The sequence below is a fragment of the Saccoglossus kowalevskii genome, chromosome 15 (genome assembly GCF_978046115.1).
Source record: "Saccoglossus kowalevskii chromosome 15, keSacKowa6.1, whole genome shotgun sequence".
Taxonomy (NCBI): Eukaryota; Metazoa; Hemichordata; class Enteropneusta; family Harrimaniidae; genus Saccoglossus; species Saccoglossus kowalevskii.
In genome coordinates, this window is record NC_140655.1 from 22,612,590 (window position 1) to 22,635,584 (window position 22,995).

Genomic DNA, 22,995 nt, shown 5'->3' on the forward strand with positions numbered 1-22,995 from the left:
CGATTATGCTAATTTGTGGTACGAGATTATTCTGTATGACTGAATACATGACCCTGGGTACAATTATTACGTGTCACCTCAACTATATGTTAAGTCATGTCTTGCTATGAAAGATTGTTCACTGGTGCTGCTATTGCTGCAGCTTACCAGAAATTCAGACCAACGTATCCCAAAGGAGTTGTTGAGCGAATCATAAGCTATCTTGGTGACAAGGTAAAGCGATTTATATGCCTATAAGCTTTACAGTGAGCAGTAATGCAATCGAATTCTAAGCATATGTAGAATTTCCAACATCCAGCGACATTTTAGATCAGATCTATGGCACATTTATAAGACACATTACAGTGATGGCCACATTTGTTTTTTCACGTATGACAATTGAGGTATTTTATGAACCAATTCATCTCCCATAAAAAAGAACACGCATAACAGTTTTCATTTTTATCAACCTTACTTGAAGCCAATAGAAAATGATGTCAAATTGGTTGAGATTTATTCAATTGTTTTTTTATAGAAAGGTCCATAAAGTAAAAAAATATGCTGCACATACGCTATACACTGCGAATTTCTTTCCGTGCAAAAGTAACAATCGAATCTCTCCATGGTTACAGACAATTATCCTCAACACAAATTGTAGATCGTTGGATCAATCTGTTACCTTTGTTTAGGCTACATGTGGCTTGTGAAGAGCGATCGACGACGTTATTCAGGCATGGTAACGCATGGTAAATATAGATAAATAAAAATAGATACATAAATGTTAAACAATATAGAACTGCCCAAAGCGTCATATACAATGTGTGTACAAAACATTGCCAGGACGTGAACTGTGATGTTCTAAATAGTTTATGCTTATAAGTATAATTATATTTAATAAGTACGAGTTTCTGGTCCAAAGCTTCCATGTATGTTTTTATTCCAAATAGAAGCCAGGTCCTTATAATCTGGCCGTTGACGTCGGATGCGGTTCCGGTCAAAGTACTAGGATTCTTGGAGACTATTTTGAGCAAGTCATTGGGTGTGACGTCAGTGAATCTCAGATACGAGAAGCTATCGGCAATAACATTTCACCAAATGTAGAATATAGGTAAGTTTGCTTATTTTTTTTCTTGTAACTGTAATAATAAACTCAAAAGTGTTAGCTTAATTAATTCAAATATTTGTTATAGAAAGTGTTTGTAATTATTGATTAAAATTTTGTAAATCAATCAATTAATGGTCGCATCCATCGCCAACAATCAATGTCACTGCCAAATGTTACAGCGTCGCATAATATTTACATACACATGGCTCCCGCATCTGATAGGCCCTTGCCCTAAACACTTTCATAGGCACTTAATTAACATATATCAAAACAACAAAAGCGGAATGCATTTGATATGTTGCCACAAGGGCCGGTGTAGTTGGTCTATTCCATTGCTCCATCAATCACAAAGAGCCGGGCTGTTATACTAGTAATTTTAAGTAATTGTTTTATAATCACAGTTTATTTGAAACAAATCTGCAACATCAAAGGTTCACGTATTTGCTTGGGTAAATCGAAGTTTGTAAGTCATTATTCCAAACCTGAGCATATTTATCGCGAGTGATAATCTGCTAAAAATCAACTGTGCAGCATGTTATTAAATTACTACTTAAATATGCAAATAGGTTGACGATGATTGGCTTTATATCGTTGTTTTGGAATTCTTAATACAAATGTATTTAAACACGAAACAAGTTTTTATTTAATTTCAGGAGTTATTATTAAATGTATGGCAAAACAAAATGTAGTCTAGATGCCGTATAAGATCGTACAAACCGTTATGGTGGGTTTTTAGGTGAAGTTCCCTGACCCATCTTGGCGACGCAAGTATACTATACACACGAGGCAATCCGTGAAGCAACTGTCTTGTCTCTTTATAAAGTTTATAATCACATAGGTTTGTTAACCAGTTTCCAAATACACGCGCGGATTTAGGGGGAGGCGCGCCAGCCATTCAGCCCGCAAAAAAATGACAAATCGATTGACAAACCCAGCCCACGTAATAGGAGCGCACCCCCTTACAGAATTTCTGAAGCCGCCAGTGAAATAGGTTAGTTAATTCACGACCCAGCACCGAAATATGGCATACCAATACGATAACTAGTTCTCGTTTCAAACAACTTTAATTTGGAAATATTGCCGAAAATTGTAGTGATATTTATTCTTGTTACTGTCATTTGGTATTTGGTATTATTTGGTATAACAATCGTACCCCTGCCTGTACATGCACTATAATATGTACCGATAATAATTGTTCTTGTATTGTTCTTTGTTTGGTAGTTTTTTATGTCTATTTTTCACACATTACTTTCTTAGGCTGACTGTTCCGAAAAAGTTCAGTTTTTCGTGTCGGATTTTGCGCACCAAAATGTGCTTACAATTTACCTACGTGACATAAATCACACACACGAACAAACTAGCCGATGGTTATATGCATTTTACTAAATTAAAAATATAGGCATTTGCTCTAGTTCGTCTAGTTTATTAAACGTGTTTTGTGTACTTTGATGACATACTGAAATTATTCTAAAAAATAGTCTGTGGCCTTCTTTTCTGGTGACAGATTATGTTTAATTGCACGTACAATACACACACAATATATAAATGCCAATATAATTATTCCACTAAGTCCTATTTGAATACTTTTATAGGACACTAAATAATCGCCTACACAAATTCACTTGGAAAGGTCCTGACAGAGTCGCCAGGAATGCTTTGATTGGAGACTATAGCCAGGGCGACTTGAATATGCTCGATATATTTGCTCTGTATCACTCACTTAAATTAAATGGATACAATCATTTCAAAATAAAAACGAGACTCATCCTTGGAAAAATATTCTAGCACACTACCTATCTCCTGTTGATGGTTCTCTGATCTTTAATTGTAATTATAAAATAAAATATTTACCCATAATGCTGCCCCTGTTCTATGAAAGTTTACTCTACAGTTGGCGGAAAATTCATTGTCACGAGGTTGAATACACAATAGCAAATATCATAATTTGGAACAACCAACACATTCTAATAAATAACAAATGTTTATGTTGCCCAGATTTTATCTAAAAATGTATTGTGTACCTTTGTGATCTATACGATTTCACTGGTCAGTTTAAAAACAGGGAAGCATTGAGAGTCATTGGTCTGACGCAGAATCACTTTTTGCTATGGCGGGGAATAATCTCGGCTGTACCAAGTGAGTGGAAAGCTTGTGTGCCATATATTGTTAGACCACAATTACCTATGGGTATAATCATTAGTGATAAATTTATGTATCTGAAGGATTTATAATGCAAGCTAATACGAAGAATTTTGTCTAGCTTTTATCTAATTCCACCTAAAAGTACTCTTTTCTTTACATATTTGTTTCACATTGAAGACACCGAATGGAAGGAAATATTTCTTCTACCATTTGCTGTCACCATGTAAACAAAACTTCAAGAATTTCAGTGGAAGCTAACATATAATGTCCTATATACCATCTCCATGTGTCGCATACGACTTGTTTACCACTTCCGTGTGACTGAGAATGTTCTAGAACCGTACTGTGTCTGGGTGGAATTTTTAGAAGCTGGTTGAATAGGTAATAGGACACTGTAGAAGGCAATAGAAGGTAATGGAACATTCTAGAAATTTGTAGTAAATTCCAGACTCATTATGTATGCTGATGTAATGGTCTATTTATAGACAGTATAGGTATATATAGGGGAGTTGTTCAGCACTGAGATCAGATCGGAGATCTCGTTGAATTGTATTGGAGTTTAAGTATCTAGTTATTGGAGTAGTGGAGTTTTACCGCGTTATTGTACTTGATGTTTGCAGAGTATAATAATACCAGTACCAGTTGAAACCTCATCTGTTGGCTCCGTGTTCGTATTTTATCATCGCCGCCAGGGAAGTCTTTTTGTTACTGTTGCCATTTTGGTATTTGAACCATCACACCTGTACTATACCAATTACGGTAATATTACGTTGCGTGTGACATCTGGGGGCTCGTCCGGGAACAGTGAAGACATATAGAAGACAACATGGCCAGCGAGATAAAAGATATGTCGAAACAGGTGTTGATGGAATGGGCGGATGAACTTGGAATGACTGGAGAAGACAAAAGGAAATTTATTTTGGAGCAATTGAGTTCTCAGTGGGCTGACAGACAAGCGGCGAGGGAAGAGAGAAAGGCGAAAATGGAAATAGAAGTAGAGATGAGGAAACTGGAGATTGAGGAAAGAAAGGAAAAGTTACGTCTGGAAGCGGAAGCAAAACAGCGAGAAAAAGAAAGGGAGATTGAGGAAAGAAAGGAAAAGTTACGGCTGGAAGCGGAAGCAGGCGAAAGAGAGAAATTGCGAATGGAAGCAGAACAGCGAGAAAAGGAAAGGGAAGCAGAGGTAAGGAAAATGGAGATTGAGGAAAGAAAGGAAAAGTTACGACTGGAAGCGGAAGCAGAAAAGCGAGAAAAGGAAAGGGAGATTGAGGAAAGAAGGGAAAAGTTACGATTGGAAGCGGAAGAAAAGAAAAGAGAATTTGAGTTGAGGAAATTAGAGCTGCAAGCAGCAATGCCGGGGTTTCAACAGGCTGATTTTGGTGGTCAACGAAATGTGGTCAGTGATGCACAGTCACCAAAGTTGCCTGCATTTGTTGATGGTAAGGACGAACTTGATAGTTATTTATTGCGGTTTGAGAGGTTTGCAACGAATGCGAGTTGGCATAGAGATGGATGGGCCACAAAATTGAGTGCGTTGTTGACTGGTAGAGCACTGGAAGTATATACCAGGATGTCCGACACTGATGCAGTTGACTATGATCGTGTGAAGGTGGCGCTGTTGACAAGATACGATTTCACAGAGGATGGGTACAGGAAGTGATTCCGTGAAATTAAACCTGAAAGTTCCGAGAGTCCTGACCAGTTAATTGTGCGGCTTAAGAATTATTTTGCTAAATGGGTTGAGTTATCAGGCACTGCAACAACATATGATGGTGTTACTGACTTGATGGTGAAGGAGCAGTTTATTGGTACCTGTACAAAAAATCTTGCTGTTTATCTTAAAGAAAGAGCACCCAAAGATTTAGATGAGTTGGCAGTAATAACAAAGCAGTATCTAGTGGCACATGGTCGACAGTTATCCACAAAGGACCAGGTGAGGCGTAACGATAATAAGACGGCCATTGGAAATACTGATGTGGGACAGGGTAGTAGTATCCGGTGTTATGTATGTCAGGGCGTTGGTCATCGAGCAGTACAATGTCCATCCCGCGTTACTGATGTCAACCATGACAAAGGTGGACAGTGCCTTCAGTGTGGTGCTATAGGACATGTGGCTAAGTTCTGCCGTAGTGGACAACACAGGGGTCAAGAAAGAAAGAGTGTCAAACCCAGCACTACTACTGGTGCAGCTGCAGTGGTTAAAGAGGAGTCTAATATCAGTGCTAGCTGTGCTGTTCAAATTAACGGTGACGTGCCTAAAATGGTTGAGAAGGACCATTTGTTGTTAGCATCTGGGGAGCAGTTAAAGGTTGTGAATGGTGCATGTATGGAACGGAGTGGCATTGTGGAGGACAGGACTTTGCCTGTGGGTCAAGGGAAGGTTGGTGACACAGTTGTGACCATGTTGAGAGACACTGGGTGTAATGGCAATATAGTCAAGAAGAGCTTGGTACCAGATGACCAGTATACAAAAAAGATGGGTCATATGTTGATGGTTGATCGTACTGTAAGAAGGGTTCCAGTCGCCATGGTGGAAATTGATACGCCATATTTGAGAGGCACGGTTGAAGCATTATGTGTGCAGGACCCAATCTATGAGTTAATTGTTGGGAATGTGCCCGGAGCAAGACCACCAGATGACCCGGAACCATTGTGGAATGTGAGTGGAGCAGTAACAACCAGAGCGTAAGCGAAGAAATCTGGTAAGGTGAAGCCGCTCAAAGTGTGTGATGTAAAGACTGGAGCACATGTAACAAAAGACAATTTAATCGAGATACAGCAAGCAGACACATCGTTGAAGAAATATTATAATAAGAGAAAACCAGAAGTGAGAGGGCACCATACAACAGAGTTCCAGGTATATGGAGGCTTGCTATATCGTGTGTATCGGGATCGTTCAGTTCCAGGAGGCAAGACGGTTGTGGTAAGTGGTTGTGCCGAAACTGTTGAGGACTCGTGTTATGGAGATTGCCCATGATTCAATATTTGGTGGACACATGGGAATAAAGAAGACAGAAGACCGGATTGTGACTAGCTTTTATTGGCCAGGGCTACATCAAGATGTTACCAGTTTTTGTAGGTCGTGTGATGTGTGCCAGAAGACTGTTTCAAAGGGATCAGTTGTGAAGGCCCCATTAGGTAAGATGCCTTTAATTGATATGCCATTCAAGCGTGTGGCTATAGATTTGGTTGGACCAATTACACCAGCCAGTGACGGGGGTCATCGATACATCTTAACTATGGTGGACTATGCTACACGGTATCCAGAGGCCGTTCCACTTAAAAATATAGATACGGAGACTGTAGCCGAGGCGTTGATTGACTTTTATAGCCGATTGGGGATTCCAGAAGAAGTACTAAGTGACATGGGGACTAAGTTTGTGTCAAAATGCATGCAAGAAGTATCAATATTGCTCAGCATTAAGAGACTGACGTCTACGCCCTATCAACCCATCTGTAATGGACTGGTGGAAAAGTTTAATGGTACTTTGAAGAAGATGTTAAAGCGGTTGTGCCATGAACAACCAAGGCAATGGCATCGGTATATTAGTGCTTTACTCTTTGCGTATAGAGAGGTACCACAGGAGTCAACTGGTTTTTCCCCATTTGAGCTGTTATATGGTCGAATGGTTAGAGGCCCAATGAAGATCCTTAAAGAGTTATGGACCGAAGAGAGCGATACTCCTGAGATAGTTAATAGTTACCATGTGTTTGAGTTGAGAGATCGGTTAGAACAGACTTTAGAGATTGCTCGAGAGGAATTACAGAAGGCACAGAACCGATACAAGTGTTACTATGATCGTAAAACGAAGAAACGAGTGCTTAAGGAAGGAGATAAAGTGTTAATTTTGCTGTCAACTGACAACAACAAGCTGTTGATGCAGTGGAGGGGTCCTTATGTGGTGGAGCAGGTAATAGGTGAAAACGATTATCGAGTGAGGGTAGGTGACAAAGTGAAGACGTATCATGTAAATATGTTAAAGTTGTATGTTGAGCGGGAGACGTCATCTAAACCAGATGGAAGTGAGGCAAGTTACTCACCAAATACGGACATAGACTTGATGAATGCTGTGCGTGCAGCTACAGCGGGGTTCAACGAGTCAGATGAAGAGAATGCTGTAGACGAAGATGATCTTCTAGAGTTAGGAACTTGTAAACCCAAGGAGTCAGGTAAAGATGTACAGACCTGACAGAACACCAGAGAAAATAACTGGTGGGTTTAGTCAATACTTATGATAAGGTGTTTACTAACTTGCCAGGAAGGACCAAGATAATCAGTCATAAGATTGACCTGACAAATGATACACCAATACGATCTAAGCCATACTCACTACCATATGCAATAAGGGAGAACCTTAGGCAAGATATTGAAGATATGTTAAAAATGGGAGTAATCAGGAAGTCCACATCACCCTATGCCTCACCGGTGGTGATTGTAAAGAAGAAGGATGGATCGAATCGCATATGTGTAGACTATAGGAAATTAAATAAGGTCACTGTAACTGACCCTGAGCCAATGGTAACAACAGGGGATATATTTCAGAGGCTACATAATAGTAAGTTCCCGTCAAAAATTGATTTAATTAAGGGTTATTGGCAGATACCAGTAGCTGAAGAAGATATACCAAAGACAGCATTTGTTACTCCCGATGGAGCTTATGAATTTTTAAGCATGCCATTTGGAATGAAGAATTCGGGAGCTACTCTGGTGCGAGGAGTCAGAAAATTATTGTCAGGTATGGAGGGGGTTGGAAGCTATATAGATGACCTGATAGTTTATTCAAGCTGCTGGGATGAGCATGTGCAAGTATTATCTGAGTTGTTACGAAGACTGAGGGCAGGGAACATAACAGCTAGACCATCCAAGTGTGTTCTGGGTGCAACATCAGTAGAATTCCTGGGTCATGAAATTGGACACAATTGGGTGAGTCCGAGTCACGACAACATGGAAAAAATTCGAGAAGCGCAAAGACCAGCGACCAAGAAAGGTGTCCGATCATTCTTTGGGCTGGTCAATTACTACAGAGACCACATCCCCTTATTCGCAACTATTGCAGCACCCCTGAGTGATCTACTAAGGAATGGACAACCCAACAAAGTTGTATGGGGAGAGGCCCAGGAGAAAGCATATAACACTTTGCGGGAATACTTATTGGGCAAACCAATTTTGAAGTTGCCAGACCCACAGAAACCATTTGTGTTGCGGACGGACGCGTCTCAGGTAGGAATTGGAGCAGTACTTATGCAGAATCATGGTGAGAAGCTTCATCCAGTTGCGTATGCAAGTAAGAAGTTATCCGATGCAGAAAAGAAATATTCAACTGTAGAAAGGGAATGTTTAGCCATTGTATGGGGCGTGAATAAATTTCGCCTATATTTAGCCGGTGTGGAGTTCATTTTGCAGACGGATCATAAACCATTGTCTTACCTGGATAAAGCCAAGTTTGCAAATGACCGAGTGATGAGATGGGCGATGACTCTGCAAGGATATAATTATCGTGTTGAGGATATTCCTGGACGGGACAATGTGGTAGCGGACTACCTGAGTAGATTGATGGACTGAGGAACTTTTGAACAGTATAGTAGAATGTTATTCGTTTATGACTGTATTTCATATTTTATTATACTCTACTGTATGTGATTTTCGAATTTTTGTACTCAGAGCTTTATTCAGTTCGATTTGATATATTGTATTGTTGTTTTATTTGAGATTGTTATCGTATTCGTATCATTGACGTCGTCGCTAGTCATGTAATATTATATGTTATAATATTCTTGAGAGGGGAGGCATGTCGCATACGACTTGTTTACCACTTCCGTGTGACTGAGAATGTTCTAGAACCGTACTGTGTCTGGGTGGAATTTTTAGAAGCTGGTTGAATAGGTAATAGGACACTGTAGAAGGCAATAGCAGGTAATGGAACATTCTAGAAATTTGTAGTAAATTCCAGACTCATTATGTATGCTGATGTAATGGTCTATTTATAGACAGTATGGGTATATATAGGGGAGTTGTTCAGCACTGAGATCAGATCGGAGATCTCGTTGAATTGTATTGGAGTTTAAGTATCTAGTTATTGGAGTAGTGGAGTTTTACCGCGTTATTGTACTTGATGTTTGCAGAGTATAATAATACCAGTACCAGTTGAAACCTCATCTGTTGGCTCCGTGTTCGTATTTTATCATCGCCGCCAGGGAAGTCTTTTTGTTACTGTTGCCATTTTGGTAATTGAACCATCAGACCTGTACTATACCAATTACGGTAATATTACGTTGCGTGTGACACCATGCTACATCACACGAGACCTCGTCTTACAGCCTCTGGTCTTTCTACGTTTTATCATAGTTTTGAAGAAACACTCCTAAAGTTTGTCAATTGTGAATATGTTAAAAGCCTTTGGACTACATTGTGTGATCAATATGGAACAAATTTAAGAACCCCAGGTGATCTCACATGTAAACAAATATTATTAGGTGATACTCTATTTTTCAAGCTATTGAATCATACAATTATCATTACCAAATAGATAATTTACACTAGTAAGTTAAAAAACTGTTTACCCTCCTTTAACATGGTTAAAATGAACATACATAAAACACAACAAATTAAACACTATATTTTAATTAAGCAAAATAAAACAAACCTCTGTTTTGAAAAGTGGGGAAATCTTAAAACTAGGTAATGTTTTTTTTTGTTTGTTTTTCTACATGGTATTATTGTCATTCTTGTTAACCATTCTTGAGGGTCTGGAGAAATATGGCACCACCACACCCAGCTACTTTATTTTGTTATTTTACATGTATATTTATATACTCAAAAAATCGCACATATAAGTGAATCTTTAAGAACCATACTCAGGAGGAAATGTATTTGGTTTGTCAAAAACGCATATTTTGAGAACTGCGATATATGTAAATAAAAAAAAACAAAAAAACAAAAAGAGTTTCAGTAACAATAACATATTGTTACGGTAATATTCAGAACGTTGCAAATGCATGAAGATGAATATATATATATCGTCATTCAGATGAGGAGGGTCTTATGGAAGAAGCAATGAAAACATATACATTTTTCAATGTTGAATAAACACTGTCATATTTTTGCTGAGACCAGTAACAATTATGTACAAACGCACTTTATTCCAAATTTACGAAGTTGTCTCATCCGATCGACATTGCTAAAATGGACTTTAGGTCTGTTACTTCTGCATGTAATATCGAAGTAACTTGTGAAAACTCACACATGTTCGACATCAACATTAAGAATACATGTCAATCTATTTTAAGTTTTTTTAAAAAAAATATTTCAGCAAGACCTTTGTCGCCCCATGGGAAATCTTATCTACCTAACTTGACTGAGAATTCATTTTTATTTGGATGTCCAGACCGAATTCAAATGAACGAATCCACCCAAAGCTGCTCGAATCATAAACCATACTAAATGTTATGGCTACAAAAATTACATTGTTTTCCAACTCATCATAGAATTGGGTTGATGCATATTGTAGGAAACTCAAAAAAACAAACTTTTCTTGTCGTCGAAGTTGCTATATTTAGTGCCTCGGTCAATAACTCATTTTTTGCCATTTGTTCACTAATATGAACATTCACGACTGCATATTTAAAGACGATGATGTCTTCACCGCAGCTGAATCAAAGATGATGTCCGTCTCCGAAAGTTTGTGATCCACTGACCTGTCTCTAACCGTCATGCATGCGTGGTGCAGTTTCCGACAAAGTCAAGAATGTCCAATGCAGATCAAATATGCTAATAAAATTAATGAGGTTATGATGTATGTATATTTCACGAATATTGATTGAATATCCAATTATAAAAAAACCCCACATGAATCAAAGCAACCATCTGTTTGCAGCCCGTCTATCGTAATAATTAGAAGACTACCCGTTTTTTATCATACAAACTGGCACTGTTTGATATCTATATAAAAATAAACTGTATAGCGCCACCAATATTCCGGTGGATATCCCGGCTATATGTTCCAAGATTTAGGATTCAGAATGGTTGGAAAGCATCAAATAACTTTTAGGAAAAAAGTTCTAATTAGTACACATCGCGGATAAAACTCGCATTTACGCATGTCGCTTGCTTCAAGCTATCTCTGTAGTCGTACTTTTCGTTCTTCAAATAGAATATATTTTTGCACTTCTAACTATTGCGAACGTGTTATCTCATATGCAGTTGATAAACATTGGAGTGACGTTCCACCAAACAACCGCCAAGTCAAGCACAGGATAACTTATTTAGAAAAGAATTTTGTTGGAAACATTACAGTTTTCTAGATAGCCTGAAGTGTAGCATAACTATGACACTGTACCAAACGTATTTTTGTAAATGGGCGCGTGATGTGTGTGTGTAATCAAGTTATGTTTATAATGTCGAAATTCAATTATTGTGCGGACGAAGACAAGAGCGATCAATATACATTTACGCAGAATCTACATGAGAAATAAGGTGAGGGGAAGCATGCCACCAGACACCCTAGTAAGGTCGCCCTTTGAAGTACATATTAGTTACATATCCAATGATGTACTACCATATGTTTGTAACAACAAAACGGAAGCCCTAAAGCGGGCGTATAATCATTTGTTTGTGTTGTAAAACTAATGATACATCACCTCAAAATTGGAAATTTATGGGAAAAAAAAGAGTACAAATAGTCACTACTTTGTATCTAGATGGCTCGTGGTGATGCAATATCTCAAAATGACAATGTTATGTAATGCAATTGTACAGATAATGTCCCTAAGCACAATTGGTCAAAATACCGTAATGTATGGGTAATAAGGAGCAGTGTCCATTCATTGAGCATCGTTACAAAAACATCATTTACTGTTGATGCCATCATCGAATGTTATAGTGGGAACTGTGGAGAAATGTGTCGAACATATTTATTTATTTGCGCTGGCAGGAAACGCAATAAATAAAACAAATCATTTTTACCGATTGGCACTGAACTGAATATGTCTGTGACAGACAAAGAACAATTACAAGGAATAGTTTAGATGCGACTTGGTCCAAATGCACTAGACAAAACAAAATTCATGACAAGCACACACACACACACAAAATGAAGTTGTGCACCATAGTTGTTCAAAAACAAATGCAAGGAGCATCACTTGGAGTAGATGTTATGCACCTAGAATTCAAAGTGCCATTCATAACCTGAAGTGAAAATTCTGTAATTAAAAAAATTGTGAGGCTATTGGGGCCCAATGGCCAAAGACAAAACTTTAATTAAGTCATTAAAGCGAAAACAAATTAACAAGGAGAGTCATGCATAATGACAGATTTCTAAAAAAAATTAAAATAAATAGAGGAAAACAAAATACCTCTGTTAAAGAAATGTCTTTAAATGTACAGTCCTGTAAAAAATCAATATAAATTAACCGAGAAAAGAAATCTCACTCTTATGGTGCCGTACTGTGTTCCCCAGCTTGATTTTATATACCCTCTCCAAATAATGCAGCCCAATAACTTTTCAACTGGCCTAGAGTTAACTTTGTCAGAATAATGCTTTCGCCAAATGTCATCCATGATCGATAGAGGTCAATGGGGTCAAATGAGGTCAAATATTGTAAAAATAAATCACAAACAATTAGACATTATTTCAACCAAACAGTTTCAACACAAATTTCAAATTTGGGGGAAGATATAAGTCAAGCAAGTGGTTCCACATCGAATATTAGTTCAGGGCACATACCACTAATTGAAACTCCATAGACGACAATGTTAACATATGATGAGACTGATATATGAAAATAATAAACAAAGTTGAAACTATGGCTCTAAAATAGGAAATCGACATGTCTGTAATCAACCACATAAAAAAACGCACATGTTGGCCAGCTCAAACTCTTGCAAACAAGACACACCTACTGTATTTGGATTGCACATAGGGAAATCACTGGGAAAACACCAAGATTAGAACATCCAAATACATACAGAATAATTCCACAGGTAAACAGCCGCTAAGTAGTAAACAAAAGACCACATGTTAGTCTCACCATTTACCCAGGTGATCACGCCGTCAACAGAGAACACCTGAGAAAAAAATATTAAAAAAATGTCATTGGTTCTTGCAAGGCATTTAAAGTGAGCGTCCATTGGTTGATTAGTGACATGAAACCTGTACATACGGTTGTGAGAGCAAGCAGTAACAAATTTGATTGGGCGTGCCAAGAAACTGGCACCACCAATCAGCGTTGCTGTATCATAAATGTGAAGGTCGGGATCTCATCAAAGACTAAAACAATGGCGGCATGTACGCTTTGCGCTGATTCACCCGGAGTCAGAGACGGGGGAAGATTTGGCTGACACAAAAGGTTTCAACTTGATTTCCAGACCCCCATTTTTTCGGGTGGGCGACCGCCCCCTCCACACCCTCCCGTGCCGCCGCAACAGCAGGCCGAATTGTTTTAGAGATGTGTGACTGTTATTTTATGGCAGATGAACAGACTTTCTATGTGCTAATACAAATACATTAAATATTAAAAGATCTTGACTGCACATATATTAACCTGTGATGCACAACACCATGCGTACTCACTGAACCACTGTTATGTATGACCTTGGAGTTGGGAGGGGGTCAAACATCACGTGACACACCAGCTGTACTATGTCTTCCTACATAAGGTTGTTCGACGGTGTTGCAATCGCTGGAGTTTATCGGAAATTCAGACCAACGTATCCTAAAAGCGTTGTTGAGCGAATCATAAACTATCTTGGTCACCAGGTAAATCGATTTATATGTCGTTACATTCAATCGAGGCATGGTACAGTTCAAGTTCCATGTCCTCGAGATTGTGTTGCAGTGAGCAGTAACGTAATCGTATTCTAATCTGAGGTAAATAGAAGTGTCATTCGTTTATACAATGATTCTGATCATCGGCGGATTTGAATTCGATAAACATTTGGCAACTTCAGTTAAAGCAGCATTGTATTTCAATATTACATGTACTGTTGACCGATCTGTGGTATAATGATTATACTTATTTCAGTCATGGCCACGTTTCACCTGCCAACAATGATGGGTGTGTCTCTGTATTTGTTTGATGTATGCCAATTGAAATATTTATAATGTCTTCGGAAACCTATTATTCAGACTCTTGTTGTTTTTAACGGTGTTAAGAAAAAAAACACCGTAGAGAGTGCTAATCGTTCCGAGAAGCCGTGCATGGTTACTTATGACAAGTGAATTCAAATGAATGAATTTCCGTACAAACTTGGTTGCAGTTGATACAATTGTAACCGTATAGTTAATTTAAATAAACAATCAATCGGTTTAGCTAAAATACTAATGACAAATTGAACGCATAAAGGTTATTTAAGTTATGCGAACGTACACGAAAATGTCAAAGAATACTCGAATGTTTTGAAAAAAAAAATATTATTAATTCTTTAGAAGCCCAAATCAACTACTTTCTTCCACAAGTAACCTCTAGAATGCTGTGTGGGTAATATTTTCATATTGATTTTTGTTGCATTTGCAACAAATAGTTACCAAACAATGAGAAATCTATTGGATTGGATATACCTCTCAGCTGGCTTCACATGCATAGTTCAAGCCTGCCTAACCGGTGCGTATGCCAGGATTTAGTTGCAGCACCTAGACGGTCTGTGATTACAGCTTCATGTTCCGAGTAATCGCAAGAAATTGACATTACAATAAAAAAATAAAAGACTGGCACTCCAATGCAATTAATAGCAAGTAAAATTCCTGGGATTGAAACATAGACTTTGAAGTCACTAGTGTTGGCAATGAATAACTTCAAGTTGGCATAAAGACGAGGTAGTTTATTCAACCAGTTAAATTATAATTAAGTCATATAATTTGTTTATTTTATTTTCTCCTGAAGTCAAATAAAATACATCGGTGAATGGATGTTTTTTTTTGGGGGGGGGGTGTAGTTTACACTGTGTATGGAGTGGTAGGGTTGGGTGTCATATAATTTGTACATTTTCAACTCTCATAAAGTCACATAGAATTTCACTTAATTTATTTTTGTTTTCAAGCATTATGTGTGAATCCAATTTTAACTGAGCTGTGTCAAGTATAAATAGATTATGAGGGAAATGGCATTTTCACTGGAATTTATTTTAGCGGAAAAATGTTTACAGTGAAAATGAAGTATTTCACATTATTACATATGTACTGCAATTTATTTTGATTCGTCCCTGAAATCAAAATCGGTATTTCCACACCACATATGCAAATGAGGTCTGAGAGCAAACAAAGTAGTCCTTTCAAGAATAGCGTTTTTCGAAACATAGCAGAAATAAATTATATTTAGAAGTACGATATTTTACCCGAGGGTACATGAATATACTTGCCGAGTGGTACTTATTTTGACTAAAACTAATTTGCATATCACCCATGCAATAATGTTTTTGGTATTGTCACGGTTAATATGCAAATGAACATTGTATTGGCGATTCGCTCCACTGGGATTGCCCTTAAAAACACTTTTGTTTGTCTTGGCTTGGCCGATTTCGCTCAAACTTAGCATGTAGGTCACACCTTCATTAGAAAAAATCTGGAAAAAAATGTGCCCACCGTTGTCATACCAACAGCAAAATTTGTTGATAGCTTCGCGCTAAATGTATTTCCTCCAACAAATTTAGGATATAACACCTCAGACATAGCTCATTTCACTCAACGTGAGTGTGGGCACAAAGTTACTTTTTGTAAAATCTGAAAACAAATTCTGACCACCGTTTCTATGACAACAACCAAAAACTGATTCTTTTAATACCTTCACGCCAACTGTATCACACCCTACATTTCTATGATTAAAAAGCACGGACGTAGCTCATTCTACTCAGCTTGAGTGTGGGCAACAATTTACAGTTTTTTATGTCTATTTTCATTACCTAGAAAATGGACCCCAACTTGGGGTAACTTTTCACCAGCAACAGCTTTTAACTCCTCTCTTGGCTAGTTTTGTACATACATGACAGGCAGGTCGTACCGTCACTAATTGGAAAAACAATCCTGGCCCACAGCTACCATGTTAACACCCAAAAACTGTCTTTTGAATACTTTAGCCCCAAATTTATTACCTCCTACCAGTCTTGTAATAGCAGTTTTTAAATGATTATGCCTTTTATTTTGGCTACGTTGCACACCGGCGCCGACATTGTTACACTGTATCAACGTAATCTCAACGCAACTTTTAACTTTGAATGCAATGTAAATCTATAGCAGAACGATTGGAAATAATACATTTAACGGCATGAAATTAAGTGACTTCTAAAGACTGAATGTTTTTTGCGAACTTCCTATACGGTGCCCGGTTTTAGTTATAACCGACGTTAGCTTCACGTTCATGTACTACCATCGCTTGTTTTCATTGGCAACCGGACTACTTTTATTTTGTATACACATTTTCGTCTGCTATTTTTATCCAGTTCAAATCGTTCAGCAACATTTTTGGCATATTAAGTGTACATCACATCGAACACTACGATTAAGAGAACTTGGTGTATGTTGAGTTTTATAAACCCTGAAGGGCTCTTGGAAGATCCCCGGCAGTAAAATTAGCGATTGCCATGGAGGCGCAACCATCAAGATCAAAGTACCAGGAGGTTTCTGCTGGCGACGTTACCCAGTTCCAAATAAAAATTACCAACGCCAAATGAGCAACATTTTAACCGGTAATCAAGATTCATTCAATCCACGACTAACAAGCTACATCACAAGCGAAGTTGCAGCGTGCAGCTCAGCGACGACCGCTGTCGACGAAAGTCATCCCGTCAGTGGAGTGCCGCAGTAGCATGGCATGTTTGCCAAGGCAAAATTCTGTGGAGGAACTTTTAACTTCAACATAAATGTGTGTCCACCCTTCACAATTGTATTCAAACGAAACACGTGGTGTGCTGTTCCCCTTCAAACCCGGCATACTTAAACAGAAATGCTCAGCGATGCAAAAATAAGAATATATATTACTTTTCACTATACACATCTTTGTTGATACTATCCCTCACATATTCTACTCCCAATTATTCCTGCGTAAAATGGACTAGCCTCTTTTCAAGTTGACATTCAGAGTAAAATCACGTGATAGGCTGTTAAAATTAAAAAAATATTTAAAAATATGCCATTACAAAATAGGGGTGTTTTGAGCAAAAAACGAATAACCCTGGAGTGCACACAACACACTGAATTTCGGAACAAATCTTGCATTATTTACAGCACCAAAATACCACAGAATTATCAGACAAAACATGGAAACACTATATATTATACTTCGGCCTGAACCCTCTCTATTGCAATTCCAGGAATTACCCCCCTTATGTGCATCCATTTCCACCTTGGTATCACCCACCCCTGAAAACAAACTCTTAATACCACACTGGAGCGTTTGGCAATAAACTAAAAGCTGCATAATTGTTTTCATACTTTTTAACTGAAATTGATACCATGACATGAAGCCAATAACAAAATTATCAAAATATGTTTAGAAATATAGACAATATAAAATGGATGCGCAACATATCTTTTTTTCGAGACAAATTAGGGTGTGCAAAATGTTATATACTGAGAATTTCTCTTTCCACAAAACGGTTTCATTCCAAATGTACGAGTCTTTTAGTTTCTTCAATGCTGACAGTGTATAACTAATTGAAACATCATACAACGTTTGCAAAATACAATGACCGTTTGAACGTAATACGATCGTGCGCTTCGCCGGGCAATTTATTTTCGTGACGTTATAATGATGAATATGTTGATAGTTTACAGTTTCTGATTCTGATTCAATGATTTTATTTTCAAAATAGAAGCCAGGTCCTTATAGTTTGGCCGTTGATGTGGGATGTGGTTCCGGTCAGAGTACTGGTATTCTCGTGGATGTGACATCAGTGAATCTCAGATACAAGAAGCTTTTGACAATAACCTTTCACCAAACGTAGAATATAGGTATGTTCGTTTTTGTACAATAATATATTCTATGACTGAAATGTTGTATCGAGGCTAAAGTTGGCCTTTACTTGTGTTATTTCTGTTTGACAAGCTTTTGTCGTCAAACAACTAGATCTAGACAGAATTTTACCTTATCTGTCTCATCCTGAATGAAGAGAAAAGTATAAAAAGGGAAAAAGTTATTGCTAAATATCTAAATTTTACCCAGTATTTTTCCCTGCGTGTTCAAATAAATATTGCATTGTTTCAGGACTGTTATCGCAATAGCAATTATCATTTCATTGGCGATTTGTATTCACTCATTCATTCATTATATAATCTAGACAATATTAAAGATTCATAAATTATATAGAAATCACAGTACAATCAAATACAATACTCTACTGATTCCACACAGAAAAAACAACACAGAGGAGATAATAAGTCATGTTTATATTTGTATTTCAGAAATGGGAGTGATAGAAATATACCTGCAGCTGATCATACAGTGGATCTTGTGACGTCAGCACAGGCAGCTCATTGGTTTAATCGTAATCAATTTTATAAAGAAGTTGATAGAGTTTTGATGTCGAAAGGATGCCTTGCTGTATATGGATACGGATTCCGCAGTTGCAAAGTAATACAAATGGAAAACAACTGCAAAGTATTCACGATGAAGTGCGCAAAACATCTATAAAATCAATCCAAACCAATTGGGAATACAATGCATTTGTGACTCGTGTTTCTGTATTGTGACCATATAAATCGTATAAATCATTGTGTACGAGCATACCGGTTAAGCATACTATAAGATACTCTCAACTATTGTGATTAGAGATATGGAAAATGAAAAAAAATAATGATTGTCAGAATGATAAATGTACTACAGTAACTCGATGTGATTTCAGTTATATGTTCATCTTTATTATTTCTGTTTATTTCAGTTTGTTTATAAGACATTAGATGGGTTCTGGGAAGATGGAGTAAAGCACTTTGAGCAACACTATACACGATTTACAATGCCGTATGCAGAATCGGAAAGGTGAGTATGTTTACACTTTCGCAGCTAAATGTTTTCTCGATGAGTTGTTTACAAATATTCTTATCAAATTTGTAATTTCAAAAGCATGGTTGCATTACTCCCACGCTCATGTATGATACAATACGTATAAATAACCATTACTTGTGTAAAAATGGGGTTTGTGTCTGTCAGTTTTTAAATACGTAAAATTTCCTCTTTCATATAGGGATGATAAGTTCTCAATTGAAATTGACTACAGTGTTGCAGATGTTCTATGTCAGCATACCGTAAATATCTAAAAGTGAACCCTGACAAACAAAACGTACTGTTGGAAGTAGAAGAAATGTAAGTTTGAAATGAAATGTTATGTTCAAAATTTAACAACAAAAAACTATTTGTTTTAAGTGCATTATCGCGTAATCCTTCCAATCGTCTCCTGACATTCATACTCAATCAGATAAAACCTCATATTACGTTGCAAATGATAGATAATGTCAGAAAATGTACTTGAACAAAAATAAACAATACATTGGGAATTTGGAAACTAAACATTTTATACGTATTATGCTCATTTTCCTGATAATGTTCAAAAATTATTTTGTGAATTATAATGGATATTTGACAACTGTAAAAATATGTCCAAACAATTATTTCTCGATATACAATTGTACATATATTATGAAATTATGTAATTTTGAAATGGTTTATTGGGATATATGCGTATAATGTCGTGTATGCTTGAGCAAATTCTTCAAAAACCATGCTAACAGATTGAATGTCATTATAAATTAAGAAACCATTGCATTGATTGAGTTTGAAATTAGTAAAATGTGTATATCAATGAAATAACGAATAAGCAACTGCTTCTTTGACCAATTGCCTGACTGACTATCTGACTTGCAGAGCTTAGTGTTGCGAACGTTTTTAGAGAGACTAAGTTTGTAAAATGGTTATAAATTTAGTTTAAATGTGTTTTTTGCAACTTGCAGGTTGATGGATGTCATTGGCGGTGAAGCACCAGCTGAACAAACAACAATCCATGTATCATTTCCAGTTTTTTTACTGCTTTGCAGAAAGTCGTAACACCTCCATGATATATGTACGTAATACAATGTAATTCGATGAGATGGAAAAGTTACATTGTAATTTGGTGCAGACGTCCGTGAATTCAATTGAACAGTTTTGACATAAGCACAGCGTAACGAATTTAGCTAGACCAGGTGTTAGACCACATGTGAAAATTACTTACCAATGCTTCGAACATGATTATATGCTAATCGAGATAGAAGTGGTAATTCAAGATGAGTGTTATCTACTCAACATTCAAAACATGCAAAAGCATGATGGTAATTTCATAATGGAACTTAAAAGCGTAGAATCAGGTCGACGAGGATGGGATTCGAAACCACGCGTGCAGAGCACAACGGATTAGCAGTTCATCGCCTTAACCACTCGGCCACGTACTTATGGACAGCGTAACGAATTTAGCTAGGCCAGGTGTTAGACCACATGTGAAAATTACTTACCAATGCTGCGAACATGGTTATATGATAATCGAGATAGAAATGGTAATTCAAGAGTGTTAACTGCTCAACAATCGAAATCTGGCAACGAGGGTGATGGCGATTTTATTATCGTACTTAAAACTGTAGAAATTGCGTCGACGAGGATGGGATTCGAACCCACGCATGCAGAGCACAATGGATTAGCAGTCCATCGCCTTAACCACTCGGCCACCTCGTCTACGTACTTATGCACAGCGTAACGAATTTTGCTAGACGAGGTGTTAGACCACATGTGAAAATTACTTACCAATGCTGCGAACATGATTATATGCTAATCGAGATCGAAGTGGTAATTCAAGATGAGTGTTATCTGCTCAACATTCAAAATATGCAAAGGCATTATGGTAATTTCATAATGGAACTTAAAAGTGTAGAATCACGTCGACGAGGATGGGATGTGCAGAACACAATGGATTAGCAGTCCATCGCCTTAACCACACGGCCACCTCGTCTACGTACTTATGGACAGCGTAACGAAATTAGCTAGGCCAGGTGTTAGACCACATGTGAAAATTACTTACCAATGCTGCGAACATGATTATATGCTAATCGAGATCGAAGTGGTAATTCAAGATGAGTGTTAACTGCTCAACAATCAAAATCAGGCAACGAGCATGATGGCGATTTTATTATGGTACTTAAAACTGTAGAAATTGCGTCGTCGAGGATGGGATTCGAACCCACGGTTGCAAAGCACAATGGATTAGCAGTCTATCGCCTTAACCACTCGGCCACCTCTTCTACGTACTTATGCACAGCGTAACGAATTTAGCTAGACGAGGTGTTAGACCACATGTGAAAATTACTTACCAATGCTGCGAACATGATTATATGCTAATCGAGATCGAAGTGGTAATTCAAGATGAGTGTTAACTGCTCAACAATCAAAATCAGGCAACGAGCATGATGGCGATTTTATTATGGTACTTAAAACTGTAGAAATTGCGTCGATGAGGATGGGATTCGAACCCACGCATGCAAAGCACAATGGATTAGCAGTCCATCGCCTTAACCACTCGGCCACCTCGTCTACGTACTTATGGACAGTGTAACGAATTTAGCTAGGCCAGGTGTTAGACCACATGTGAAAATTACTTACCAATGCTGCGAACATGGTTATATGATAATCGAGATAGAAATGGTAATTCAAGATGAGTGTTATCTACTCAACATTCAAAATATGCAAAAGCATGATGGTAATTTCATAATAGAACTTAAAAGTGTAGAATCACGTCGACGAGGATGGGATTCGAGCCAACGCGTGCAGAGCACAATGGATTAGCAGTCCATCGCCTTAACCACTCGGCCACCTCGTCTACGTACTTATGGACAGTGTAACGAATTTAGCTAGGCCAGGTGTTAGACCACATGTGAAAATTACTTACCAATGCTGCGAACATGGTTATAGGATAATCGAGATAAAAATGGTAATTCAAGACGAGTGTTAACTGCTCAACAATCGAAATCTGGCAACGAGCGTGATGGCGATTTTATTATCGTACTTAAAACTGTAGAAATTGCGTCGACGAGGATGGGATTCGAACCCACGTGTGCAAAGCACAATGGATTAGCAGTCCATCGCCTTAACCACTCGGCCACCTCGTCTACGTACTTATGCACAGCGTAACGAATTTAGCTAGACGAGGTGTTAGACCACATGTGAAAATTACTTACCAATGCTGCGAACATTATTATATGCTAATCGAGATCGAAGTGGTAATTCAAGATGAGTGTTATCTACTCAACATTCAAAATATGCAAAAGCATGATGGTAATTTCATAATAGAACTTAAAAGTGTAGAATCACGTCGACGAGGATGGCATTCGAGCCAACGCGTGCAGAACACAATGGATTAGCAGTCCATCGCCTTAACCACTCGGCCACCTCCTCTACGTATTTATGGACAGCGTAACGAATTTAGGTAGGCCAGGTGTTAGACCACATGTGAAAATTACTTATCAATGCTGCGAACATGGTTATATGATAACCGAGATCGAAATTTTAATTCAAGACGAGTGTTAACTGCTCAGCAATCAAAATCTGCAAGAGAATGATGGTAATTTCATAATAGTACTTAAAACTGTAGAATCACGTCGACGAGGATTGGATTCGAAGCCACGCGTGCAGAGCACAATGGATTAGCAGTCCATCGCCTTAACCACTCGGCCACCTCGTCTACGTTCTTATGCACAGCGTAACGAATTTAGCTAGACGAGGTGTTAGACCACATGTGAAAATTACTTACCAATGCTGCGAACATG

The 22,995-nt window shown here is 37.9% G+C and overlaps 1 protein-coding gene and 2 non-coding genes across 3 annotated transcripts; 1 reads left to right on the top strand and 2 right to left on the bottom strand.

Moving 5' to 3' along the window:
• The first annotated feature begins 96 nt into the window (after positions 1-96).
• LOC144342317 (putative methyltransferase DDB_G0268948) lies at positions 97-20,251 on the top strand. Its single transcript, XM_078005561.2, has 5 exons — positions 97-213; positions 927-1,087; positions 18,616-18,784; positions 19,092-19,189; positions 20,158-20,251. The coding sequence occupies exons 1-5, from the start codon at positions 97-99 to the stop codon at positions 20,249-20,251; spliced, it is 639 nt and encodes a 212-aa protein (XP_077861687.2).
• Positions 20,252-20,829: 578 nt separating this feature from the next.
• On the bottom strand, positions 20,830-20,911 carry TRNAS-GCU (transfer RNA serine (anticodon GCU)). The gene has a single exon. It is a non-coding gene; the product is annotated as a tRNA-Ser (tRNA).
• A 1,345-nt stretch (positions 20,912-22,256) lies between these two features.
• On the bottom strand, positions 22,257-22,338 carry TRNAS-GCU (transfer RNA serine (anticodon GCU)). Its single transcript has one exon. It is a non-coding gene; the product is annotated as a tRNA-Ser (tRNA).
• Between the last annotated feature and the right edge of the window lie 657 nt (positions 22,339-22,995).